The sequence below is a fragment of the Phoca vitulina genome, unplaced genomic scaffold (genome assembly GCF_004348235.1).
Source record: "Phoca vitulina isolate PV1807 unplaced genomic scaffold, GSC_HSeal_1.0 scaffold17, whole genome shotgun sequence".
In the NCBI taxonomy this organism is placed as follows: Eukaryota; Metazoa; Chordata; class Mammalia; order Carnivora; family Phocidae; genus Phoca; species Phoca vitulina.
Genome location: NW_022589720.1, coordinates 33,749,295 through 33,772,947, shown reverse-complemented (window position 1 = coordinate 33,772,947; position 23,653 = coordinate 33,749,295). Strand labels below are relative to the sequence as shown.

Here is a 23,653-nt window from a genome sequence, read left to right as displayed (position 1 = left end):
AGTGTGTGTTCACTTTGAAGCAAAATGTGAGGAAGTACCGGGAAGATTGATTGATAGATGAGTTACTCCAGAGGTTACCAAACTTTCTTGGCTTACAGTTGGTGTTCTTAACGTCAGTGATTTTTTCACCATACCACTAGGCCAAAAGAAATACCAAGTAGCTCTGGTTATTTAGTTTGATCCAGATGACTTAATAGTAGTAGTTGGGTGGTGTCCAACAGACATCTGTTGTTTCCCTCAATAATTTAGAATATCCCACAACACCCCTAAGAGTTCATCCCAGCACCCCAGGGTGCCTTGGCACACAGTTTAGGATCTTCCTTACTAATTTGAATGCAATGGCAGCCTTCTTTTTAAAGGCTCGGGTGCTGGGAAGCATCAGTCCCAGACAAGACAAAGATCCAGCTGGAGACCTGTAAGGGTGGTTGTCTTGATTTGGCCCACTTGAGAGAGTAACAAAAGACTCACCCTGAGGAACAGAAAAGGATGGACCCTACCATAGGAATTAATATTGAAATTGTTGTTTCTCTTTCTCTCTTCCTCCACCAGCATGGGTTTCTTGAGGGCAGAGTCATTGTCTGCATCTCTTCCCTAGGGCTGTGCTCAGTGCAAGGAGGAAACTCGAACATTCCATTGAATAAATGAATGACTGGATGGTTATATTTACTTCATCCTTCCCTATTTTCTTAGAAGATAAGAGCTGACATGTCCTAGATAGTCCTACCTCAGGCATCTTCCCTGAAATGTCAGCCAAAAGAAAGAAAACATAATTATTCAGGTCAGCAAAGACCCGATAGGAGCTTAAAATTTCATTTGTTCTCCACCCTAAGGGAAATGTAAGGGGGAAAGGTGATCTAGGAGTATAAAAACAGGAAAAAGAAAGACATTACTGTTTTATTATTTAAGATTGTGGGGCCTTTTTCTTGATGCTTTTGAAGAACAGAATAGCTAAATTATTGGGATGGTTTGAGTACAGACTAGCTCTGAGATGGAGGACTCAATTGATCAATCTTTTGTGGAAGATTGACAGCAATATTTTAGGTCCTCACGTTCTTCTAGAACCTTGCCACTCACCACTGAGAGGTGAAGTCTATTTCCCCTGCCCTTCAACACGGGTAGGACTTTTTGACTATCCAGATGAATCGAATGCAGTAGAAGTGAACCAGTATAAATTCCAAGATAGGTCATAAAGGGCAATACAGCTTCTCCCTGGCTCACTCTCTCACTCATGGGGCGCTCGCCCTTGGAAACCCACCACCATGCTGTGAGGAAGGCAAACTCGTCACACGGAGAGGCCCGCGTAAGAAACAACTAAGGTTCCCGGCCGACAGCCAGAGTCAAGTGCCTGTACAGGAATGAGTGAGCCCCTCCAGATGACTCTAACTTCCAGCCTTGAACCACTCGGGGTGATGCTGAGTGGAGCAGGTGTGAGCCATCCCCTGCCTGAAAAGTAGACTCATGAGCAAACCAAGTGCTGCGGTACTTTAAGCTACAAATGTTGGCATATTTGTTGTTTAGCCTCAGGTATTGGAACATTGAACTCTTTTTTATCACTGTCTGTATTTGCCAGATGTATGCAGGGGGTAGCAAGAAACACAGGACCGGACAGAACTGGACATAGACCGCCTGGCTTGCATCGCTAGCGCCAACATTTATAAGCTCTATGACCCTGGGAAACTATTTAAACTTATGCCTCTGTTTCCTTATCTGTAAAAGGGAGGAAGAGTTCCTACTTCATAGGATTGTCCTGACCTAATATATGCAAAATGTTTGAAACAGTGCCTACTACAAAATAAGCTCTACTTAAGTATTAGATAGTATTGTGGTGGTGATGGTGGTTTTACAGTTGGCCATATCGGTGTGGTAGGCAGAATTCTAAGAAGAGCCTGGGAACTCGGGCCTCCTGGTATCCACACCACCGTACAATACCCTGGTCTTGAGTGCGGGCGGGACCTGGGAGTTGCTTCTGACCAATAGAATGTGGCAATGATGAAGGAATTTTGCAGATGTAATTGAAGTCCTTAAAGTTGACTTTAAGTTAATCAAAGATGCGATTATCCTGGGTTGGCCTGATCTAATCAGGTGAGCTCTTTAAAAGAGGATCTGGAGATCAGGGATTCTCCTGCTGGCCATGAGGAAGAAGCCACCATGAGTTCAACTGCAAGGCAATGAATGCCAACTACCCCATGGGCTCGGAAAGGAGCCCAAGCCTCACATGAGACTGGGGCCCTGGCTGATACTTTGATGGCAGCCTGGTGAGATCCTGGCCAGATGATCCAGTTGAGTCACACTTGACCCCTGACCCATGGAAACTGCCAGCTAATAAAGAAACAGATGTTTTAAGTCACTAAGTTGGTGCTAATTTGTTATTCAGCAATAGAAAACTAATGTACTTAATAAAAATTCAAACAATAAAAAAGTATATAAAATGAAAAGGAGATTTGTCTACCACCCCAGACCTTTACCCTTCACAGGGGCAACTGCTAATAAGAACTTGTGCTTCATCATTCCAGAAATCTACGTATATACAAGCACATGCATGCATCTGTGTGTTGTGTGTAGATATGTAGTGAAACTCTTAAGTCAAAGGATATCTTCATTTTAAATTGACATGTATTGCCAAATTAATGTCCTAAGACTTTGCACCAATTTACACTCCTACTACCTACATACGAGTCAACACTTGCTAACACCATGTAATATGAAACACCTTACTCTTTGCCAGGCTTCGCAGGTGAAAAATATGTCTCATTTTGTTGTTTTTATGGGTGTTTAAATAATTTTGAATAACGTCAAGCATTAAGAAAATGTATATAAGCCTTTTTATTTCTGTGAACTACATGTTCATATCCATAGCCCATTTTCCCATTGGGTCACTGGCCTCTTCCTTATTGATATACAAGATCTCTTTATATAACAGCCCTTTGTCTGTTGTTTATTGTCTTACAAATGTCCTCTTTCCCACACACTAGGTTTTCTTTTTTTAAGATTTTTATTTATTTATTCATTTAAGTAATCTCTACACCCAATGTGGGGCTCAAACTCATGACCCTGGGATCAAGAGTTGCATGCTCTTCTGACTGAGCCAGCCAGGCGCCCCCTCCCACACACAACCTTTTGTCATTTGTCTTTTATTGAGTTTTATTTTTCCATTATGGAATTTCACTTTTTTGTACAGTCAAATTTTTCATTCTTTTCTTTTTGGTTTCTGAGTCTTGTTTTATGCTTATAAAGTCCTCCCCTGCCCCAAAACTTGAAAAAAAAAATCTGCAATATTTCCTTTGGACACTTTTATATTTAATTCTTTACATTAGATACTTAATACATCTGAAATTTAAAGCTTCAATTTAATTTTCTTCCACATGGTTAACCAGTTGTTTCAGAACATTCATTGAATAATCCACAGTTTTCCCTGATGTAAAATGTTAACTTTATTATATATTAAATTCTCACAAGCATTATACATATATATATGTATACACACACACACACACACACACACACACACACACACACACACACAGTATATTTTAACATCCAGAAAGGCTAGTTACCCACCATTGCTCTCCTTTTTAAGATTTTCCTGGGGGCATTCTTTTTGTTTTAACTAGATTGAGATAGTATTCTGCTCTATGATTCCCAATTTATTGACTAATCTAGTTAAGTCACCTAACTTCTGTGCCTCCGTATACTCAGTGTATACTTACCATTGTTATCACAATGATACTGGAATGAATTTGGATTATGTATGTATCTGGAAAGCATGAATGCTAAAAAAGAAAACAGTTATACATTCAAGTCTGAAAAGGAAACTAAAATGTTAACCAGGAATAAGAAATTCAGTGCGAGGGAAATTCCCTACTTTGGCTCTAGGTTCAAACTCTGTTCCCACTGATTAGTCCTGTGTTTTTTTCTTCCCTGTTTACTTTGGCATATCTGATGCCCCACCCTATCACATGTTTAACTACAGAGTATAAATCATGAAACCACAGCCTGGCTTCATGATTTATGAATTTCTCATAAATCTTCATGATTTTCTCTCCTAGAAGCCACCTCGGCTGGAAGATGTTCTATCTTGTTTCTAAAGGAAACAGATTTCTGAAATATCACACATACACACACACACACACATACACACTCACTCACTGCCCTTGGTCCTAGTTTCAAGCCTATAAATCTTCTGATGACATATATTTTTATCACTAATCATCCTCCATGCTTTAAGGAAAACTCCATGTCTAATTTTTTTGTTTTCTATATGGCATAGAAAACAATTCCTTCTGAGAAACAAACATTTAAAATATTATTATGAATTAGGCTATAGATACTCAGAAAAGAACAAAAGTACCAATTGTAGACTTCTGTGGCCACACTGGCAAGATTTTGCCCATATAGTGAAGGCCTGCTTATTTGAATAATCCAATTCCTTATTCATTCAACAAACTAAGCCTCTAGTATTTGTTGAGCACTGAACCAGGCACTGGGATAGAATGATGAATAAAATACAAGTCCTGCCCTCACTGAGCCCTACTCTGCTGGAGGAGAGAGGCACACACATAGGTGTTTACAATACTGTGAGATAACTTGGCAATGTATATTAAAAAGTGATTTAAATGGGCATACCCGGGGTGCCTGGGTAGCTCAGTCGGTTGAGCAGCTGCCTTCGGCTCAGGTCATGTTCTCAGGGCCCTGGGATCGAGCCCCGCGTCAGGCTCCCTGCTCGGCGGGAAGCCTGCTTCTCCCTCTCCCTCTGCTGCTCCCCCGCTTGTACTCTCTCGCTCTCTCACTCAAATAAATACATCTAAAAAAATAAATGAGCATACCCTTTGAGAAGTTCCATTTCTAAGAATTTATTTAAGAAAATATTGAGATGAATGAACAAAGCACATAGGACCAATTATTATTGCATCTCCATAATAGTAATAAACACTAGAAAGGTACCATAACCAAACTACCTAAATAGCCAGCATTTGGGGAAAATCAAGGAAATAAATTATAGCGAAACCACATGATTGAATACTATTAAACCACTGTAAGAAAAAAAAATTATAGATCTGTAAGTATGGCTATAGAAGACTATTCCTGATCTGTTAACTAAAAATAAATCTCACAAAATAGGAAGTGTTATATGACTCTATTTTTCTAAGAATAAAATATACTACTTAGAGACAAATGAAAAATATCTAAAAGGATATACATCCAAATGTTAAAGAGTTCGTATTTGATGGACTACTTGGTTATGAATGATTTTTATATTTTCATATAATAGATTGTTACATATATAATTATATATTAACATAAATAAAAATGATATTTTATATCGATATAAGTATTTTACAAAGAACTTTTTTTTTTGAAGATTTTATTTATTTATTTGACAGAGAGAGACACAGCAAGAGAAGGAACACAAGCAGGGGGAGTGGGAGACAGAGAAGCAGGCTTCCTGCCAAGCAGGGAGCCCGACGTGGGGCTCGATCCCAGGACCCCGGGATCATGACCCGAGCCAAAGGCAGACGCTTAACGACCGAGCCACCCAGGCCCCAAGAACTTTCTTTTTAAGTCAGAACAAAAGTTTATAAAAACATAAGGTATTGAGTACAGTAACAGTGATTAAACAGGCATTCTTTCACAAACGTGAGTGAAACACCTTCTATGTGTCTGGCCTGGGCTGCACTTGGGGGAGGCAAAGCTAACTGGAACTTTCCTGCTCTCAAGGTGCAGCCTGAAGACTAGACGTAAGAAAGCAAACAAGGAGGGCAGGAAGATGCAGAGTGACATTGGAGCTGTGCCTTAAAGAATAAGGAGTTTTCTAGATGGGATGAGAGAATGGGAGAGGATGCTTGTTCCAGGCAAGGGGAACGAGATCAGAGAAGAAACAGGAAAATCAGGGTTGCTGTGGACAGTTGTTCAGTTTGTGCACTGTGGAAGGCAACCTGCTGAGAAAGGACTGGGGGGTGAAAATACAGGGTGTTTGCGTGTTTGCTCGCCAAGTCATACACCCGAGTTCCATTTTCCCAGAGGAAGGGGCACACCCTCCCCCCTTTTTATAGAGAAAAGGAGCTTCTTTTTTTTTTTTTAAGATTTTATTTATTTGAGAGAGAGAGCACAAGTGGGGGGGGGGTGCAGAAGGAGAGAGAGAAGCAGACTCCCCACCGAGTAGGGAGCCTGACGTGGGGCTCCATCCCAGGACCCTGGGATCATGACCTGAACCAATCATGACCTGAGCCTAAGGCAGACGCTTAATTGACTGAGCACCCAGGTGCCCCGAGCAAAGGAGCTTTTGTTTCTGCAAGTACCTTCTGCTTGTCACGCTGTGGGTCCACCCAGAAAGGGACACCTTTTTCTATTTACACGAGGTGCACTGAGGGGGTCATAGGCCTTGCACAAGAAAGTCTTTAAATCCTGACTTGGGAGAGAGACCAGAGGACATAAGCGCCCTGCCATGTGCTCTCCAGAACCATTTTAAAGCACATAATTTGCTTTATATCATCAGAGCTATCATTGCAGGACACTGGAAAACTGTACAAAGTACTGGAGAAAAACATGTAGGTAAAATTTTCAGCCTCGCCTGAGTATGTATCAAAAGCCTTTCAAATAACTATAGCCTTTAACTATGCAGTCCTGCTTTTCAAAATTTATTCTGAAGAATCAGCATAAAGGTTTGAATTATAGAAGTGATCCGATGAGGAATTATTGATGATAGTGGGGAAAAAATCCACAATCTAAACGTTCAGTATTAAGAGGTGGGTTCGATAAAATACAATACCCCCGAATTATGAAATACTAAACTATGCAACAGTTAAAAAGCCTGGGTGGTTCAGTCGGTTGAGTGTCTGACTCTTGATCTCAGCTCAGGTCTTGATCTCAGGGTCGTGAGTTCAAGCCCTGCACCGGGCTCCATCCTGGGCATGGAGCCTACTTAAAAAAAAAAAAAGCATCTTTTCAAGCTGGTTCATTTCCAGACTGGGTAAAACATCCCTGCTCTGAGTACCCTAAGCACTTGCCTGTATTGGCACTTAAAAGACTATCGTTATGGCTTGCTTAATAATCCGGTCCTCCCTGGGGCGCCTGGGTGGCTCAGTCGTTGGGCGTCTGCCTTCGGCTCGGGTCATGATCCCAGGGTCCTGGGATTGAGCCCCACATTGGGCTCCCTGCTTGGCAGGAAGCCTGCTTCTCCCTCTCCCACTCCCCCTGCTTGTGTCCCCTCTCTTGCTCTCTCTCTCTCTCTCTCTGTCAAATAAATAAAATATTAAAAAAATAAATAAAAAAAAAATAATCCGGTCCTCCCTGTGCTAGGGACCATGGCCCCTTTGCCATCTGTCTAACACAACATCTTGCACATAGGAGAGTCCCAGTAAAAGTTTATCCAATGTGTGAATGACTAGATCTTCATGGAAAACTGGAAGGATATGCACCAACATAAGAAAGCTTATCTGGATATCTAAACGTTTTTCTTCCTTATACTTTTTTACAAGCTCCAAATTTTCTAAAATGGACCTAATATTCTGTAGTCAGAAAAGATAGCATACAATTACTAAACATAGTAACTCAGAGCGTGCCATGAAATACTTGGAGCCCAGTTTTTTGTGTTTTTTTTAAGACTTATTTATTTATTTGACAGAAAGACACAGCGAGAGAGGGAACACAAGCAGGGGGGAGTGGGAAATGGAGAAGCAGGCTTCCTGCTGAGCAGGGATCCCGATGCGGGACTCGATCCCAGGACCCTGGGATCATGACCTGAGCCGAAGGCAGACGCTTAATGACTGAGCCACCCAGGCGCCCCTGGAGCCCAGTTTTTAGTATGAGCTCCCTGTTAGGCTCTGTCCTGTTTCATCAAATCCATTATTTACAAATCAGAACTCAAATAACACATATATTAAAAGGTGATTTTTCTCAACACCAGAAGATTCATGGAAGGGGGTCCATTAAACTGTAAATTCTTCTAACACATGTTGACATCATTTCCTTTTTTTTTTTTTTAAGATTTTATTTATTTATTTGACAGAGAGAGAGAAAATAAGCAGGGGAGCGACAGGCGGCGGGAGGGGGGGCAGGAAGCAGGCTCCCCACTGAGCAGGGAACCCGATGCAGAGCTCCATCCCAGGACCCTGGGATCATGACCTGAGCTGAAGGCAGACGCTTAACCGGCTGAACCACCCAGGTGTCCCTGACATCATTTTCAAAATAGTCCATCTATCTACTTATTTTCAAGACAAATCTTCAAGGGAAGTTCACTGGCTTAATTTTATTTTGTGAAAGCTACTGTTTAGAAATCTTCATCCTCCTAATCCACTGGTCATTTTACCTAGAGCATGGATGGTATCAAGTATTTTTATGAAAGTCTGAGGTTTATACTTTACTTTTCTTTAAGGTGAAACGATTTGCTTTTTCCTGGTAAAATTTAAAAGAGAATTTTTTTTTTAAGATTTTATTTATTTATTTGAGAGAGAGAGAGCATGAGGGGAGAGGGTCAGAGGGAGAAGCAGCCTCCTCGTTCAGCAGGGAGCCTGATGTGGGACTTGATCCCGGGACTCCAGGATCATGACCTGAGCCGAAGGCAGTCGCTTAACCAAATGAGCCACCCAGGTGCCCTAAAAGAGAATTTTTTTAAAGTTTGCATCCTGGCATCCTTAGCCAGGGATGTTTCACAATGGAAAACACAAAACCATATTTAGTTTTAGGTTGTCCTCAAACTGTTTCATTCTATGGCTCTACCCTCTAACTATCCCCTAGGTCCTAAAGGTATACATTTCCCAGGCTTCTCCTCATTTGGTTTTGTAGAAGCTCCAAGCCCATATAAAAATATTTGAATAATCAAAGTTGTTCTGATCTCACTCTTTTTTTTTTAAATAGATCTTATTTATTTATTAGAGAGAGAGAGCGCGCATGAGAAAGGGAGACCATGAGCAGGGGGGGATGGGCAGAGGGGAGAGGGAGAGGGAGACGCAGACTCCCCATTGAGCAGGGAGCCCAAAGCAGGATTTGATCCCAGGACCCTGGGATCGTGGCCTGAGCCGAAGACAGACGCTAAACTGACTGATCCACCCAGGCGCCCCTGATCTCTCTCTTTTGAGGCTCCTTCCCAGTTAATTCTCTTCTGTGTGTGCCTAGTGAACATCCTGTCACACACACACATACCCCATAACTGTAGCTTGCACCGTGTACTCCCCAGGCAAAAATTCCATCCTTCCATTTGCCCTCACTCCAATCAAACTGATCTGCCCAGCATGCCTCTCATTCTCGTTACATAACAGTACAGCATAAGGTTTTCCAGTGGTTTATTGGTTCCTGCTGGTGGGTGTCAGGCTTGCCTTTTAACAGCAGGCTGACATAACAGCCTTGCCCCACGCTGTCGTTCTAATAATGGTGGTAATTTCATGCCTGTCTGCCATACCACCATCTCATTGCAGTGGCCCCCCGGGAAGAAGTGGGAAGGAGAGGGAAAACGCTAACCCTCTGAGACAACTCAAGGAGGAGCCCCAGTGTTGTCCAAGTGTTTGCATTTCTGTCCCTATGCCTTCTTCCTGGCAGGCCCTTGGTGACATTCCCTACCAGAAGAGCAGGCACGTGGTGAAATGGAAACTGTCCCATCAAATAGAGAAGCAAATAAGAACACAAGGGTAAGTACATTGAGCCCAGCCTTCCTGTTAGATTAAAATGGAGCCCAGCCTTCCTGTTGGATTAAAAATCTCTCTGGGTTATCCAATAGTCACCCTTCATTTTATCTGAACAGAGGCTTTTTTTCTACTGTGGAGAAGCAGGTCACCTCCACAGGTTCTCTGTGCTCTATTACCTAGACCTGTGGAAGGGTCCCCTTGCTTGTGGCAGAGTCTGGAACTGCTGCTCGGCAGGACTGGGTCATTCAGGCCGCCATCTTTGCCTAGACCCACGTGCTCCAAAGCTCCCTTTTCCTAGTTTACTATAACTCCAGTCCTTTTTCTTTTTAATTTGCTTCTCTTTCTTTTCAAAAAATTTTATTTATTTTTTAAATTGAAGTATAATTAACCTTCAGTGTTATATTAGTCTCAGGTGTACAGAATGTTTCTCAAGAATTCTGTACATTACTCAGTGCTCATCATGGTAAGTGTGCTCTTAATCCCCATCACCTATTTCACCCATCTCCTTACCCACCACCCCTTTGGTAACCACCAGTTTGTTCTCTATATTTTAAGAGTCTGGTTTTTTTGTTTGTCTCTTATTTTCTTTGTTTGTTTCATTTCTTAAATTCTACACATGAGTGAAATCATATGGTATTTGTCTTTCTCTGACTGATTTATTTCATTTAGCATTATACCCTCTGGATCCATCCGTATTGTTGCAAATGGCAAGATTTCATCCTCTTTTATGGTTGGTCTTGATGGTGACATTGGAGCTTGTTTAAGTACATCTTGACAGCTGGAGGGACAATTCTGACCTCTAGCCCTTGACCTTACAAAGCAACTGCCCAATGCAAATATAATGTAACCTACATATGTGACTTAAAATTTTCTGAGTAGTTATATCAAAAAAGTAAAAAGAAACAAGTGAAGTTAATTTTAATAGTATTTTATTCAACTCAATATATCCAAATACATTTATACCCAATTGCATTTCAGCATGTAATCAATATGAAAATTATTTATGAAATATTTTATATTTTTTGTACTAAGTCCTTGAAATCTGGTGTGTATTTTGTGCTCACAGTGCATCTGAATTTGGACTAGCACATTTCAAATGCCCAGGGGCCACATATGGACAAACGCTACTGCATGAAACCGGGCAATTATAGAGGAAATATGGCAGGATTTTGGAGATTGTCCAGCCTGACTCCTTATTTACAGAAAAGTTAAGTATATAACTCTGAAGTTATGCAACCAGTTAGTAAAAAAGGCGGGATTAGAAGCCAATTATCTTCACCCTACCTTATAGTCTTATTCTCGAAGCTGATTCACAGCAAAGCTGGACTAGAACCCAAACCTCCTTAGGCCTGCTCACACCTGCTCTGGACCTCTCTTTTTTACCAGGCAAGCCTAGAGGGAAGAAGCCTTTCTACCTGTCTTACTTTCCTCCTAAATAGACTAACAGCTCCACTGGAAGCAATTTGGCTGTAAACCAAGACCAGAGTGGGGTTGAATTTTTCCATATCTTTCCACCAGATAATGTTTTTTTTATGACTTGTCACCCTTGTCCCCGAAACCAGAAACTCATAGTTTCACCAAGCCACTTAAAAAACTCTGATTCCTTTAGGCAGTGGTTCTCAATAGAGGTGTCCATCAGAATCACCTACTCAAATGACTGGTCCCCCTCTCCAAATCCTGATGTATAGGTTTGTGGAGGAAGTCAAGTAGATCACTATTTTTTAATGGTTCCCAAGTGATTCTGATGCACACCCCCAACTCACAATGACCTCACCAAGTGCCAAATCCCTGCTGATGTTGCCAGACCTTCAGGTGTCTGACACTGTTGACCTTGCCAGACCAGACAGGTTGGGTCTTAAGAAAGAACCTGGTCTCAAGGAAAGAAACATGAGATAGGTACCCCAGCACCTCCGGGGGCGGGGCTTCCTGCTTCCTTTTCCTCCACACGCTCTGCTCCCAAGGCCACCTCCAGCCTCATTTCCTGATCCTCCAGCCTCTGCTGCAGCGCAGCCCCGGCTGGTGAGGCAGGCAGGAATGCAGCAGACAGGACTCGCTCTCGTGGCCTTGGCTGCCTGTGTGGCCCTTCCCTCCTCAGAAGGTGAGTGGGGGTGCTGGCTCTCTAAGCCTCCAGTGGAAAGAGGGGCTGCTGCCTCCCAAGATGGAGCTGGAAGGAGTGAGGTGCTGGCGGCAGTTTGGGGCAGGAAGTTCGATCTCTTCAGGTAGGAATTTCCAATTATCTACAAGAGAGCAGCGTAGGTTTAAGTTCCTGATCTTCAAGAAGGACAGAACCTCATTTGAACAGGCATATTAGTAATTTGCCACATGGAGGATGAGATCCTTCCATACAGCAACTTTAAGCTGTGTTTCCTTTTCTGACAACAGTATCTTAGAAAACCCCCAGGTAGAAGTTGGAGGAAAGCCCTTATTATTCCTCTGTCTCCCCCCTCACCCTAGCCTGCTACACTGGATACAAGTGTGCATGTTCCTACAGGAAACACAGACGTGACCTTCTGGGTTAGGGGTGTGGTAAGCAACAAAGTCAGCCCTGTGGATGCTGCAAACCAAAACTTCAATCTGACATTGAAAAAGGGATGCAGGAGAGGCGCGGCTGGGTGACTCAGTTGGTTAAGCCTCTGACTCTTGATTTTGGCTCAGGTCATGATCTTGGGGTCTTGGGGTCGTGGGATTGAGCCCCACTTGGGGCTCTGTGCTCAATGGGGCATCTGCTTCTCTCCCTCTCCCTCTGCCCCCTTCCACTGCCTTCTCTCTCTCTCTCTAAAATAAATAAGTGGGTCTTGGGGCGCCTGGGTGGCTCAATTGGTTAAGCGTCTGTGTTCAGCTCAGGTCATGATCTCAGGGTCCTGGGATCGAGCCCCACGTCGGGCTCCCTGCTCTGTGGGGAGCCTGCTTCCCTCTCTCCTCCCTGCTCCTGCGCTCTCTCGCTATCTCTGTCTCTCTCTCCAATAAATAAATAAAATTAAAAAAATAAAATAAATAAATGGGTCTTTATAAAAAAAGGGATGCAGGATAGAGGAGATCGAACCATACAAGTTATATCAAAGAGAACTTAATTTGTGAATTGCTAGCATATATATGGAGATTATAACTGCATTTGGACCAGAGGCAATGTTTGCTACTGTACTTAGGAAAACCTAAACATAAGTACTTATTACTTGACTGATTTGACTCTTATCCCCTTTATTCTGAATAGATTCTCTAAATCCAGAACAGAGGTGAGATATAAGTTTTATTTGGTCTGCTTTAGAAAACATTAAGCCAACATTTAAAAACTGACAGATTTCATGTACACATTCTCATACAGACACACAAACTGGATTTTTTAAAGCTTCTCTTGAAAAATCACAGCTGGCCACAATGGTTCCATGTTCCCTGGCAAAAACTGGCTGGAGCAGAGTAGCCTCTGTCCGCTGAAGTTGGCTCTCATCCTATTAACTGCCTGGTTCCTACAGGTGTTTGTTTAGGGGCCCCAGTAGAGTGCACCAGTGTACTGGGTTTTATATGACTGAGCACGGGGAAAAACTCTGGGTGATCTCTTCTTCACTTCTATCAATCTGTCTTATCAAGACAAAGACGCGGGTGTGTCATCTTATATGTTTCTGTAAAAATTTTTCCAGAAAAATTCACCATGGAAGTTTTAGGATTCGCTTTCACGGTCTCTCAAAGGTTTACCTGCTAAGGCTTTAGTCCTAGTTTTGGCAGTGCAAATTTTATTTTTTTCACATAAAACTTTTAAATAAAAGTGTATGTTTCTCCCTTCCGCTTCCTGACCTGTTTCCAACTGTCCCCGCAGCAGCCCCCCTCCGGGAGGGGAGGGAGAGAAGGGCGGGCGGAGGGGCAGGGGAGGTGGGGGTGCCCCCGCCGCACCCAGGACCCAGGGCCAAGCTTCGCGGGGGACCCAGTCCTGGCAGAGAGGGCGGGACCGCAAAACACAGAGGGGTTTGAAAAAGGAACGGTTGGTGATGGTAAGAAAGAAAGAGAACCGAGGAGACCCCGCGGTGGCCTTCTGGGTTATTCCCAGGGCTTTTTTTCCTAAGGCAGTTTGCGCCACCGGAAAATCACAGTGTCCTCTGCCATTTAAAGACAAGCAATGCCTGAGAGCAGCTGTGGAACCGAGAGGGGCAACCAGCTGCTTTCCAGAAAAGACTTCCGCGGACTACCTCTGTGTCCCGCGTGCCCTGTGGGAGGCTCTACGGGATTCCGGCCTGGGACGGGGAGGGGGGCAGGGAGGGGGGCATACTGAGCAGGGCAGGGAAGGAGGAACAGGTAGCTTTGGCAGTCGTCACAGGCTGGGGCTGGGCACCGGGAAGTGGTCTGTGCCCGCTGGAGACTTTGAACTACATTTTGTTCTTACAGGCATCACCCGTGTTCCATTATCTTACTGTTGCTGTAAGTGACCATTTTATTTTTATTTATTTTATTTATTTATTTTTTTAAAGATTCCATTTATTTATTTGACAGAGACACAGCGAGAGAGGGAACACAAGCAGGGGGAGTGGGGGAGAAGCAGGCTTCCCGCTGAGCAGGGAGCCCGATGCGGGGCTCGATCCCAGGACTCTGGGATCATGGCCTGAGCCGAAGGCAGACGCTTAATGACTGAGCCACCCAGGTGCCCCCGTAAATGACCATTTTAATGTTAGGGCTCAGTAATTGGCATTCCCTAAGTGTTGTGCATAAATCAGGAAGCAGTTGACTTACCTGTAATTAAAAGGCTTGGATTTCACCCAAAGGTAGGAGGGCAAGCTCTCTAGCTGCTGACGTGGCTGCTGGCTCCCAGAACTCAATGCTGAGTCCATAAAAATGTCTATCATCCATCCTCAGTGGCCCTGAGCCAGATGATTCAAAGCCGCAGTCTGGGGCTTTGTGGGCCTGGCGTTTTTAGTCTGTACGTGGAGACTAAGGCTCCGCTTGTGTGCGGCAGATGCAAGCTGGCGGATTTTGCTTCAGAACCCAAACGGACTTCTTTCTGACAACCTATTTTCTCAGAGTAGGATGGCTCCTCCTTACACAGACTCTTGCTAGGGACTTGCTGCTGGCATCTTTTTTTTTTTTTTTAAAGATTTTATTTATTTATTTGAGAGAGGGAGAGAGAACGAGCAGGGGGGTAGGCAGAGGGAGAGGGAGAAGCAGAATCCCCGCTGAGCAGGGAGCCCCGACTGGGGCTCAATCCCAGGACCCCGGGATCATGACCTGAGCCAAAGCCAGGAGTCACCCATTCAACTGACTGAGCCACCCAGGCGCCCCCAGGGGTTTTTTAAATGTCCTTTCTATGTCTGGAGAAGCAGAATGATATAACAGCAGTCTTCTCAAATCTGAGTCATATATGGGCCCCTTTAAAGGAAAACATTTTTACTCTCAATGATGACCTTTATATTATTTTACTATGTTACTTGATATATAAACATGAGACCAGTTATGAACGCCCAAATAAATTTAAATTTTACATAAAAACACAACTACAAAGCCAAGACTATGTCAATATAATAATATTAATTTAAATTAATAGTTAATGTTTGGCCAAAACTCACATCATCATTCCAAACATGAATATAGCACTGATTCTTAAGATGCAAATTTTGAGTTTTATGTGCATATACTACCGTGTTCAGAATGAGAAGTGCTTTATCCCCACGACTTTTTTGTTTGAACCACAATGATATAACTGAGTCCTCCCTTAGCATGAATGCGTTATGAAATTCCAGTCTGTTCTTTTCTGACTGACCTAGGACAATTAAGCTAGGGTCTCACTTGATAACAACACTAGCATAAACAAGCAAAATTTAAATGTCCTGAAAGTACTCTTTTAAGATGGTCTTCCAGAAGATCCAGAACGTGTCTATTTAAAGATTATGATTGAGATGACGTACTAAGATTTAGGAATTGTCTGTAGAGCTCATGAACCCTGAGAACACACCCAGAGGCCCCCTCCTATGAAACCCAGTTTGAGAAACACTGGCAAGACTGGGAAGAGTCACTTTGGACTCCAAAAAGCCAAGTCAAAATTCTAAATACATGAACTTAAGAAATTACTTAATCGCTCTGAGCCCATTTTCTTAATGGTGAAACAGGAATAATAATGCCTCTCTTACCTAGTTATTTTCATGATTAAATGAAATAACATAAGGAAAGTGTTTGGCATAGAGGATGTGCTCAATAATAGTTTCCAGGGCACCTGGGTGGCTCAGTAGGTTAAGTGTCTGCCTTTGGCTCAGGTCATGATCCCAGGGTCCTGGGATCAAGCCCCACATCAGGCTCCCCATTCAGCGGGGAGTCTGCTTCTCCCTCTCCCTCTGCTCCTCCCCTTGCTTGTGTGCTCTCTCTGTCAAATAAGTAAATAAAATATTAAAAAAAATAATAGTCTGTTTCCTTCCCTTTCCTCTCACCAGGTTCTATCACCAACTTTTTAAATTAAAATTATGAAAAGTCACAAAAATCAAAGAATTTAATTCCTAAAATTATAAAAATTATAAAAGTAACAAATAGTGTAAATTTTTAAAATAGAAAATATAGAATAAAAAATGTGAAAGTCCCCCTTCTCCATTCCTTTCATCCCTCTCCTCTATCCAGAGATAAGAACCCCTCTGGGTTCTCTGTATCCTTCCAGAACTCTCTCTATGCATTTGCAAATATGAACCCACACACATTCACACAGATTTTTGAAAACATAAAAAGGAAAACTATCTACACATTACCTACTATTTTCTTCATTTAATTTCTTTTTTTAAAATTTTATTTTGTTATGTTAATCACATTACATCATTAGTTTTTGATGTAGTGTTCCATGATTCATTGTTTGCGTATAACACCCAGTGCTCCATTCAATACATGCCCTCTAATACCCACCACCAGGCTAACCCCTCCCCCCACCCCCCTCCCCTCTAGAACCCTCAGTTTGTTTCTCAGAGTCCATAGTCTCTCAAGGTTCGTCTCCCCCTCCGATTCCCCCCCTTCATTTTTCCCTTCCTACTATCGTCTTCTTTTTTTTTTTAACATATAATGTATTATTTGTTTCAGAGGTACAGGTCTGTGATTCAACAGTTAAAGATTTTTATTTATTCATTTGAGAGGGAGAGAGAGAGAGAGCACAAGCAGGGGGAGCAGGAGAGGGAGAGGGAGAAGCAGACTTCCAGCTGAGCAGGGAGCCCAATGAGGGACTCAATCCCAGGACCCTGGAAACATGACCCGAGCCCAAGGCAGATGCTTAACCAAAAGAGCCACCCAGGTGCCCCTCCATTTAATTCATCATAGATAAGAGTACAGCTATTTAACACACAGTCATTTTTAAAAATTTGGATCATTCATCTTATAGGCAACATACAAACTTCTGGGAATAGTTTGGAATATTGAAGTTCCATTTATTCATTCATTATCAGCGAGAGTCTTATTAAGAGACAGAAACCTGATAAAAAATTTGAACAGGGTAAGTTTAATATATCAAATTATTAACTATAACAAGACATAGGCTAGAAGGAGGTAAACAGAACTCTAAAGAGTATAGGGATGGGTAGGGCTGATATTGGTAGAGCTGAAGTGGAGTTTTCAAGGGAAGAGATCCTGTCCCCCTTCCCTGCCCAGCTGAGATTCAGACCGTGTTGGAGAGGGCACAGCCGCGGCTCACCGAATGGCCAAGAAATCCCTTGGTCTGCCCTCCAGTGTGCAGGGGGCAAGTTCTTCATGGGGAGGTGTCCCGCTGGAGACATTCTGCCACCAAACTGCCTGGGCGGGTGCTGCTAGCTGTCCTGAGCTACCGGAGCGGGGGCCAGAGAAGCTGCAGCCCGGCGGGAGTGGGGCGGCATGAGCCCCCCGGGGAGGAGCACCTGCAGCCTGGAGGAGAACCCCTTCTCGCTGCAATGCATTCCAGTGTCCTCCATGACGGAGCTTAACATCAGGCCAGCTGGTGAAGGGAAGATATTTAAAGGGCTCATGTTACTTTCACAGAACTAGCAATTAAGGATGAATTTGAAGCTGAGGGGCAGTAAATGGACAATGGGCACATTTTACAAACACTTAATATTGACACCTGGATACCTACTATGGGGCAGGCAATGCAGTTTTGTTTCTAATTATTATTATTATTATTTTTAAAGATTTTATTTATTTATTTGACAGAGAGAGTGCACAAGCAGGGGGAGCGGCAGGGAGAGGGAGAGGAGAGGCAGGCTCCCTGCTGAGCAAGGAGCCTGATGCAGGGCTCAATCCCAAGACCCTGGGATCATGACCTGAGCCAAAGGCAGACGCTCAACGACTGAGCCACCCAGGCACCCCTTGTTTCTAATGATTGAGTGTTTACTATTTGTCACTTTGTTCTAAGCACTTAAGTATATAAAGCCATGCAATCTTCATAACACCCCTATGAGGTAGGTGCTATCACCACCCCCATATTACAGATAAAGAAACAGAATTAAGTAACTCATCCAACATAAGCTAGTAAGTGGTAAAGCCAGGAACTGAATCTGGTTGGTTGTCTCCATATGCTTTACTACTGTGCAGTAATGCCTTTCAGCATGTCCCTCTGGCACAAAATTATCCCCATCCCCTTCAGGACTATCCCCCGACCACTCCAAGTGTCCATGCTGTGAGAAGTACTAATGACCAAATGTCTTCACATTAAGGTAAAGAAAAAGCCTCATTCACTCTTCATTACCAAACATTATCCCATGGTTCCAAAAAGTATCTGGGAGGATATTAATTGGGCATAGCAATTTCGTGCATCATTGCTTGGTGAGTCCTTCCTGCGTCCTCGATGCTGGCAGTGGACACCTTCATCTGTAGGCATCCGTAGTGTGATGTGGCTCCGTAAGGTGAAGTCCACTAGGACAGGGCAATGTAACCTTAACCAAACACATTCAAAACATTATCTTTATTTACGTATTGGCCTTCTTAAATGGCACTCACAAACTTGAGATGCTGATAGCAGGCAAGTGAATCTTTCTTACTGTTTTTATCTTTATCCTGGGAATCCTTTCTCCAATAGTAGCATAAACCTTTGCTTTGTTTCTGTTTTACTATGTTCTATAAAGCGTTCTTTATACCAGTGTTTTTCAAACTGCATTTCTAATAAGCCCTCAAACGATGCCACTGCTGCAGCTCTGGCAATCACACTTCGAGCAGCAAGAGACTACACAGCTCAGTAAGAGGGGAAGCTGGTTCATCGCTCTGTAATAACAGGATCATTTCCTTAAAACCCTGAATCTAATTTTTATATCATGAATTTGATGTGCAGTGTTTTAGCATTAATCTTAACAGATCTTGAGCAGGAAATTTTTAAAGCCTTGATACAAAATTGGATCACAGACAGAACCAAATCGGGGACAGACATTCGTGGCAAATGACCCACCCAACTCTCTGAATACTGGAAATATTACAATAACAAAACTCAAAACCAACAGAATCCATAGCAATAACACTTTAATAAGACAAACAGTAATACTTTTAATTGAGATACCAATATCTTTATTATTATTAAATATAATTATTAAATTATTAATTATATTGGATTATTAAATTATTAATTATATTATCAAATTATTAAATATAATGGACAAATGATTTATCATATTGAGTTGACCCCTAATTACTTGAGTGATGGTGGAGGGATAATGTTTCTGAAAAGCATGTGTAATTTAAGGACATTTGGGACATAAGACCTTGATCAAATATAGGTAATCTTATTTCCTAAAAAAAAAAAAGGAAAATTATTTTAATAGCATTAAAAGCCTTAAAACAAGATACAATGAAATTAAGACAAAAGAGCTTAGTTCAGCTCAAGAGACATTTATTTAGCATTAATACCAGGTACTACGCTATGTAGTGTGGGTACAAATATATACTGAGGGAGCTCACAGTCAAAAGACAGTCAGAAACTCTTAATTTTATATATGGTAATGACAGGAAAGCACAGGATGCTGTGGGACCAGAGATTCACATAAGAAAACAGCAAGACTGGGAAAAAGGAGACAATTAATGACATCTTGAACTTGGTCATTAGTTAACAGGGATCAAAAGGGGGGAGACAAATCTGAGAAATGTTAGAGTAAAATATACAGGAGTTTGTGACTGGCTGGGGGAGTACAGAAGGAGGATGGAATGACACACGGGTTTCTGGGTAGCAGTAAATGACCATTATGTGAGATGAAAAAGGAAAGGAACAGATTTTCAGTGGTAAGAAATAATGCCTTCAGTTTGGGATTTATTAAGTTGGGGAGTCTGTGGAATATTCAAGTGTATGTTCAACAGCAGTTGAATATATGTCAGAATTATTGGGGTAGAGGCTAAAGCAAAGATATCTTAAAGTTACTGACACAGGTAGTAATTCAAAGCATGAGAAGATGTGAATGGACAGAAGAGTGGAAGGTCAAGGTTGGAACTTTGAGGAATGCTAACTATCGAGGAGAGGGCAAAGGAGGAGGAGTTCAAGAGCAGAGAACGTAATTTCTCAGTATTAGGAAAATTAGGAGAGATTAGTGACTTGTCAACCAGGGATATGGAAAATTCCCAGGAAGGACTGGGTACCAATGTCACATGCGGCAAGGAGGCCCTGAAAGATTAATGTGAGACAAACATCTGCTTTTGGAGGCATCCTGAGGGCAGGTACTTTGACTAATTTTTGTGTATTTAGTGCCTAGAACAATGAAAGACACAAGGTAGGCACTCCACAAATGCTTATGGAATTTTATTGACCTGGTAATCACTTTCATTAGTAAAATAATAAATTTACTCAAATGATTCAAACTCAAAAACTTTTGTGAGATGGTACTGATATTTTCCCAAGGGAGTTTTTCCTTAACCTAATCCAGGCTAAATTTTCAGTAAAAAATAAAATAAAGGAAATGTAGAAAACTCATCAATCCAATGAAGGAAAGGAGGAAAAAAATGATAAAAACACAAAATAAGGTGGGTAAGTAAATTTAACCAAAAGGTTAGTGTTACAGGATTAATATCAGAAAAGTAGAATTTAGGCAAAAACTTGCAATAGGACTAGAGGAATGTTACAGAAGGATAAAAAGTGTTAGTTCAGGGGTGCCTGGGTGGCTCAGTCATTGAGCGTCTGCCTTTGGCTCAGGTCATGATCTCAGTGTCCTGGGATCAAGCCCTACATCGGGCTCCCTGCTCCGCGGGAAGCCTGCTTCTCCCTCTCCCACTCTCCCTGCTTGTGTTCCCTCTCTCGCTATATCTCTCTCTGTCAAATAAATAAATTAAATCTTTAAAAAAATAAAAAAATAAAATTGTAGTAAGGTTGATCCTTGAACATCCCAGGGTTAGGGGCCCCCACGTCACCATACCCTAATGGAAAGTCCCCACATAACTTGACTCCCCCAAAACTTAATAGCCTACCATTGACAGAAAGCCTTACCAATAACATAAACAGCTGATAAATACATATTTTGTATGCTACATGTATTATATACTATGTTCTTAAAATAAAGTAAGCCAAAGAAAATGTTAAAATCATGAGGCAAATATATCTAGGTCACTATTTATCAAAAAGAAATCCCTTGGGTGCCTGGGTGGCTCAGTCATTGAGCATCTGCCTTCGGCTCAGGTCATGATCACAGGGTCCTAGGATCTAGGCCCACATCGGGCTTCCTGCTCTGCAGGACGCCTGCTTCTTCCTCTCTCGCTCCCCCTGCTTGTGTTCCCTCTCTCGCTGTGTCCCTCTCTGTCAAATAAATAAATAAAATCTTAAAAAAAAAAAAAAGAAATCCCTTATAGGTGGGCCCACACAGTCTAAACCCATGTTGTTCAAGGGTCAACTGTATTTTATTCATCACAAACTTTTTTGTATAAACTTTTATTTTTAAAAGTATTGCCTAAAAATATTATTTAATCTCAATTACTGAGTTTTTTGGGCACCCATTTAAATTTTGCCCCTCGTGCACCTGGGTGGCTCAGTCCGTTAGGAGTCTGCCTTGGGGGCACCTGGGTGACTCAGTCGTTCAGCGTCTGCCTGCGGCTCAGGTCATGATCCCAGGGTCCTGGGATCGAGCCCCGCATCGGGCTCCCTGCTCAGCGGGAAGCCTGCTTCTCCCTCTCCCACTCCCCCTGCTTGTGTTCCCTCTTTCAGTGTGTCTCTCTCTGTCAAACAAACAAACGAGTCTGCCTTCAGTTCAGGTCAGGATCCTGGGGTCCTGGGATCCTGCCAGTGGGCTCCCTGCTCAGTGGGGAGCCTGCTTCTCCCTCTCCCTCTGCCCCTACCTCCTGCTCATGCTGTCTCTCACGCGCGTTCTATCTCAAATAAGTAAAATCTTAAAAAAAAAAAAAATTGCCTGCAAGGCTAGTGCCTCACTCCAATCCCGGGTGTGGACAGGATACTTGTGCGTATCTGAAAATATAACCCCAAGTGATATACTGCAAAATCGTAAGAAAAAAATCTGACATAATCTCGACAATAGTGTAAGATTTTTAACATACCCGCATCAGAAACTGACTGATCAATCAAAAAACGACAATTTCCCCGCAGCTTTATGAAGGGCAGGCGTTAGTAGGCCAGGCCGGTGCTGGGCGCTCGGGGCCCTGTCCGGCCACCCAAACGCGCCCCTAGGACTCCGGGGCAGAGGCGGGACTCCGGCGAGCTCTCAGGCCACGCCGAGCAGGTGCACGCACTTCCTCCAAGCCTTCCCGGAAGAGGCCAGCGCTCGCGGGCGACCATGGCCCCTCCCCTGGGCGTATTCCTTATTCTACGTGGGCCGTTTCTTCCTGAAGGTCCTCTCCCTGCGCCGCGCGCACCACCCACGGGCTAACAGAAAAGTCGCCGGGATGTGGCCCCAGTATACGAAGAGAAACACCACCCGCTTCTCGTTGCAGCCGCTCTGGTGTGGGCTCTGGCTTGGGCTCCGGCTCGGGCTCCGGTTCCAGCACCAAGTATCCCGCTCCCAGCCTCTCCTACTCCACGGCCGCCATGACCGCAGACACGTGGGCGCGACAGCCGTAAAGCGCCCCGACGTCGTGCTTTTGTCTTTTCCCCCATCTTTGGTTTTGGTTTAGTTTCCTCTGATTTTTCTTTTCTAGGTTCTTGGGGAGAACGCTTACTTATTTTTCGTGAGTGTGTTTTAAATAAATGCACTTAGGCTAAATTTACATCCCACCCGATATAATAAGTAGTACTTCCATTTTTTGGAGTAAATATTTTGTGATTTTTTTTTTCTTTAACCTATGAATCGAATACAGTTTTGAGTTTCAAAACATGATATTTGTAAGTTTATAAATATTTTATATAATATTTAGATCCAAACTTTAAAAAAAAATTAAAAATATTTATTTGACAGAGGGAGAGAGCACAAGCAGGGGGAGCTGCAAGCAGGAGAGGGAGAAGCAGGCTACCCTAGGAGCAGGGAGCCGGCTGTGGGGCTCGATCCCAGGACCCCCGGATCGTGACCTGAGCCCAAGGCAGCCGCCTCACCGGCGGAGCTAACGAGGCGCCCCAAGATCCAAACTTTTAAACAGATACTTTGCACAGGAACCTCCTCTTCAAACACTATTAAGAAGAAGAATAAAAAAAAAAAAGCCCTAACTGCAGATAATGCTACATAATTTTGTGATGTAAGGGAGGAAAAAACCCTTTTCCTTCTTCCCTTCTACGTTCTTGACTGTGGCCCCTGTAACAAAAGACATTAAAAAGGGAAAAAGCATACAAATTTATGTAAGTTTTAGTTGACATGGGAGCCTTCATAAGGAAAGGAAGACCCAAAGGAGCAGTTTGAGTCAACGCTTATAAAGTTGGACTGAGTGGAAAATTGTGAAAAAGTAACAAGACAAAGGGACTTGGGCTAGGGCGGTTAATCATGAAAGTGACCGGGAAGATAAGGGTTAGTTTAACCGGGGTTGGTTTGTACAGATTTCTCTTCGCCTCAACTTGCCCTGGAGTGCAGTAACACCATCTCACTCCACCCAGAGGAGGGGTGAAGTGCCGCCCTCTGGTGATAAAAATGTCTTTCTTCCTCCAAGTGCAGGGAGGGCACCTTTTGCTTAAGAGTTTATCTCCTGCTTTTAGGAAGTTAGAATGCGGGGCGCCTGGGTGG

General features: G+C 43.0%; 2 protein-coding genes and 1 long non-coding RNA gene across 3 annotated transcripts in view; 2 read left to right on the top strand and 1 right to left on the bottom strand.

Annotated features, from left to right (window-relative positions):
* Positions 1 to 9,600, top strand: part of TMEM267 (transmembrane protein 267) — a 32,404-nt gene extending 22,804 nt beyond the window's left edge. Inside the window, exon 5 of the mRNA XM_032415397.1 lies at positions 9,532 to 9,600. The gene's annotated coding sequence lies outside the window, so the exon portion shown is untranslated. The remainder of the gene's footprint in view (positions 1 to 9,531) is intronic.
* A 1,045-nt stretch (positions 9,601 to 10,645) lies between these two features.
* Positions 10,646 to 23,653, top strand: part of CCL28 (C-C motif chemokine ligand 28) — a 30,072-nt gene continuing 17,064 nt past the window's right edge. Inside the window, exon 1 of the mRNA XM_032415306.1 lies at positions 10,646 to 11,715. Within this exon, the coding sequence (XP_032271197.1) occupies positions 11,652 to 11,715 (64 nt within the window). The 5' untranslated portion in view covers positions 10,646 to 11,651. The remainder of the gene's footprint in view (positions 11,716 to 23,653) is intronic.
* Positions 16,870 to 22,520, bottom strand: LOC116639157. The gene is made up of 3 exons (XR_004300775.1): positions 22,047 to 22,520; positions 18,280 to 18,466; positions 16,870 to 17,529 (listed from the first exon to the last, which is right to left on the bottom strand). It is a non-coding gene; the product is annotated as an uncharacterized LOC116639157 (long non-coding RNA).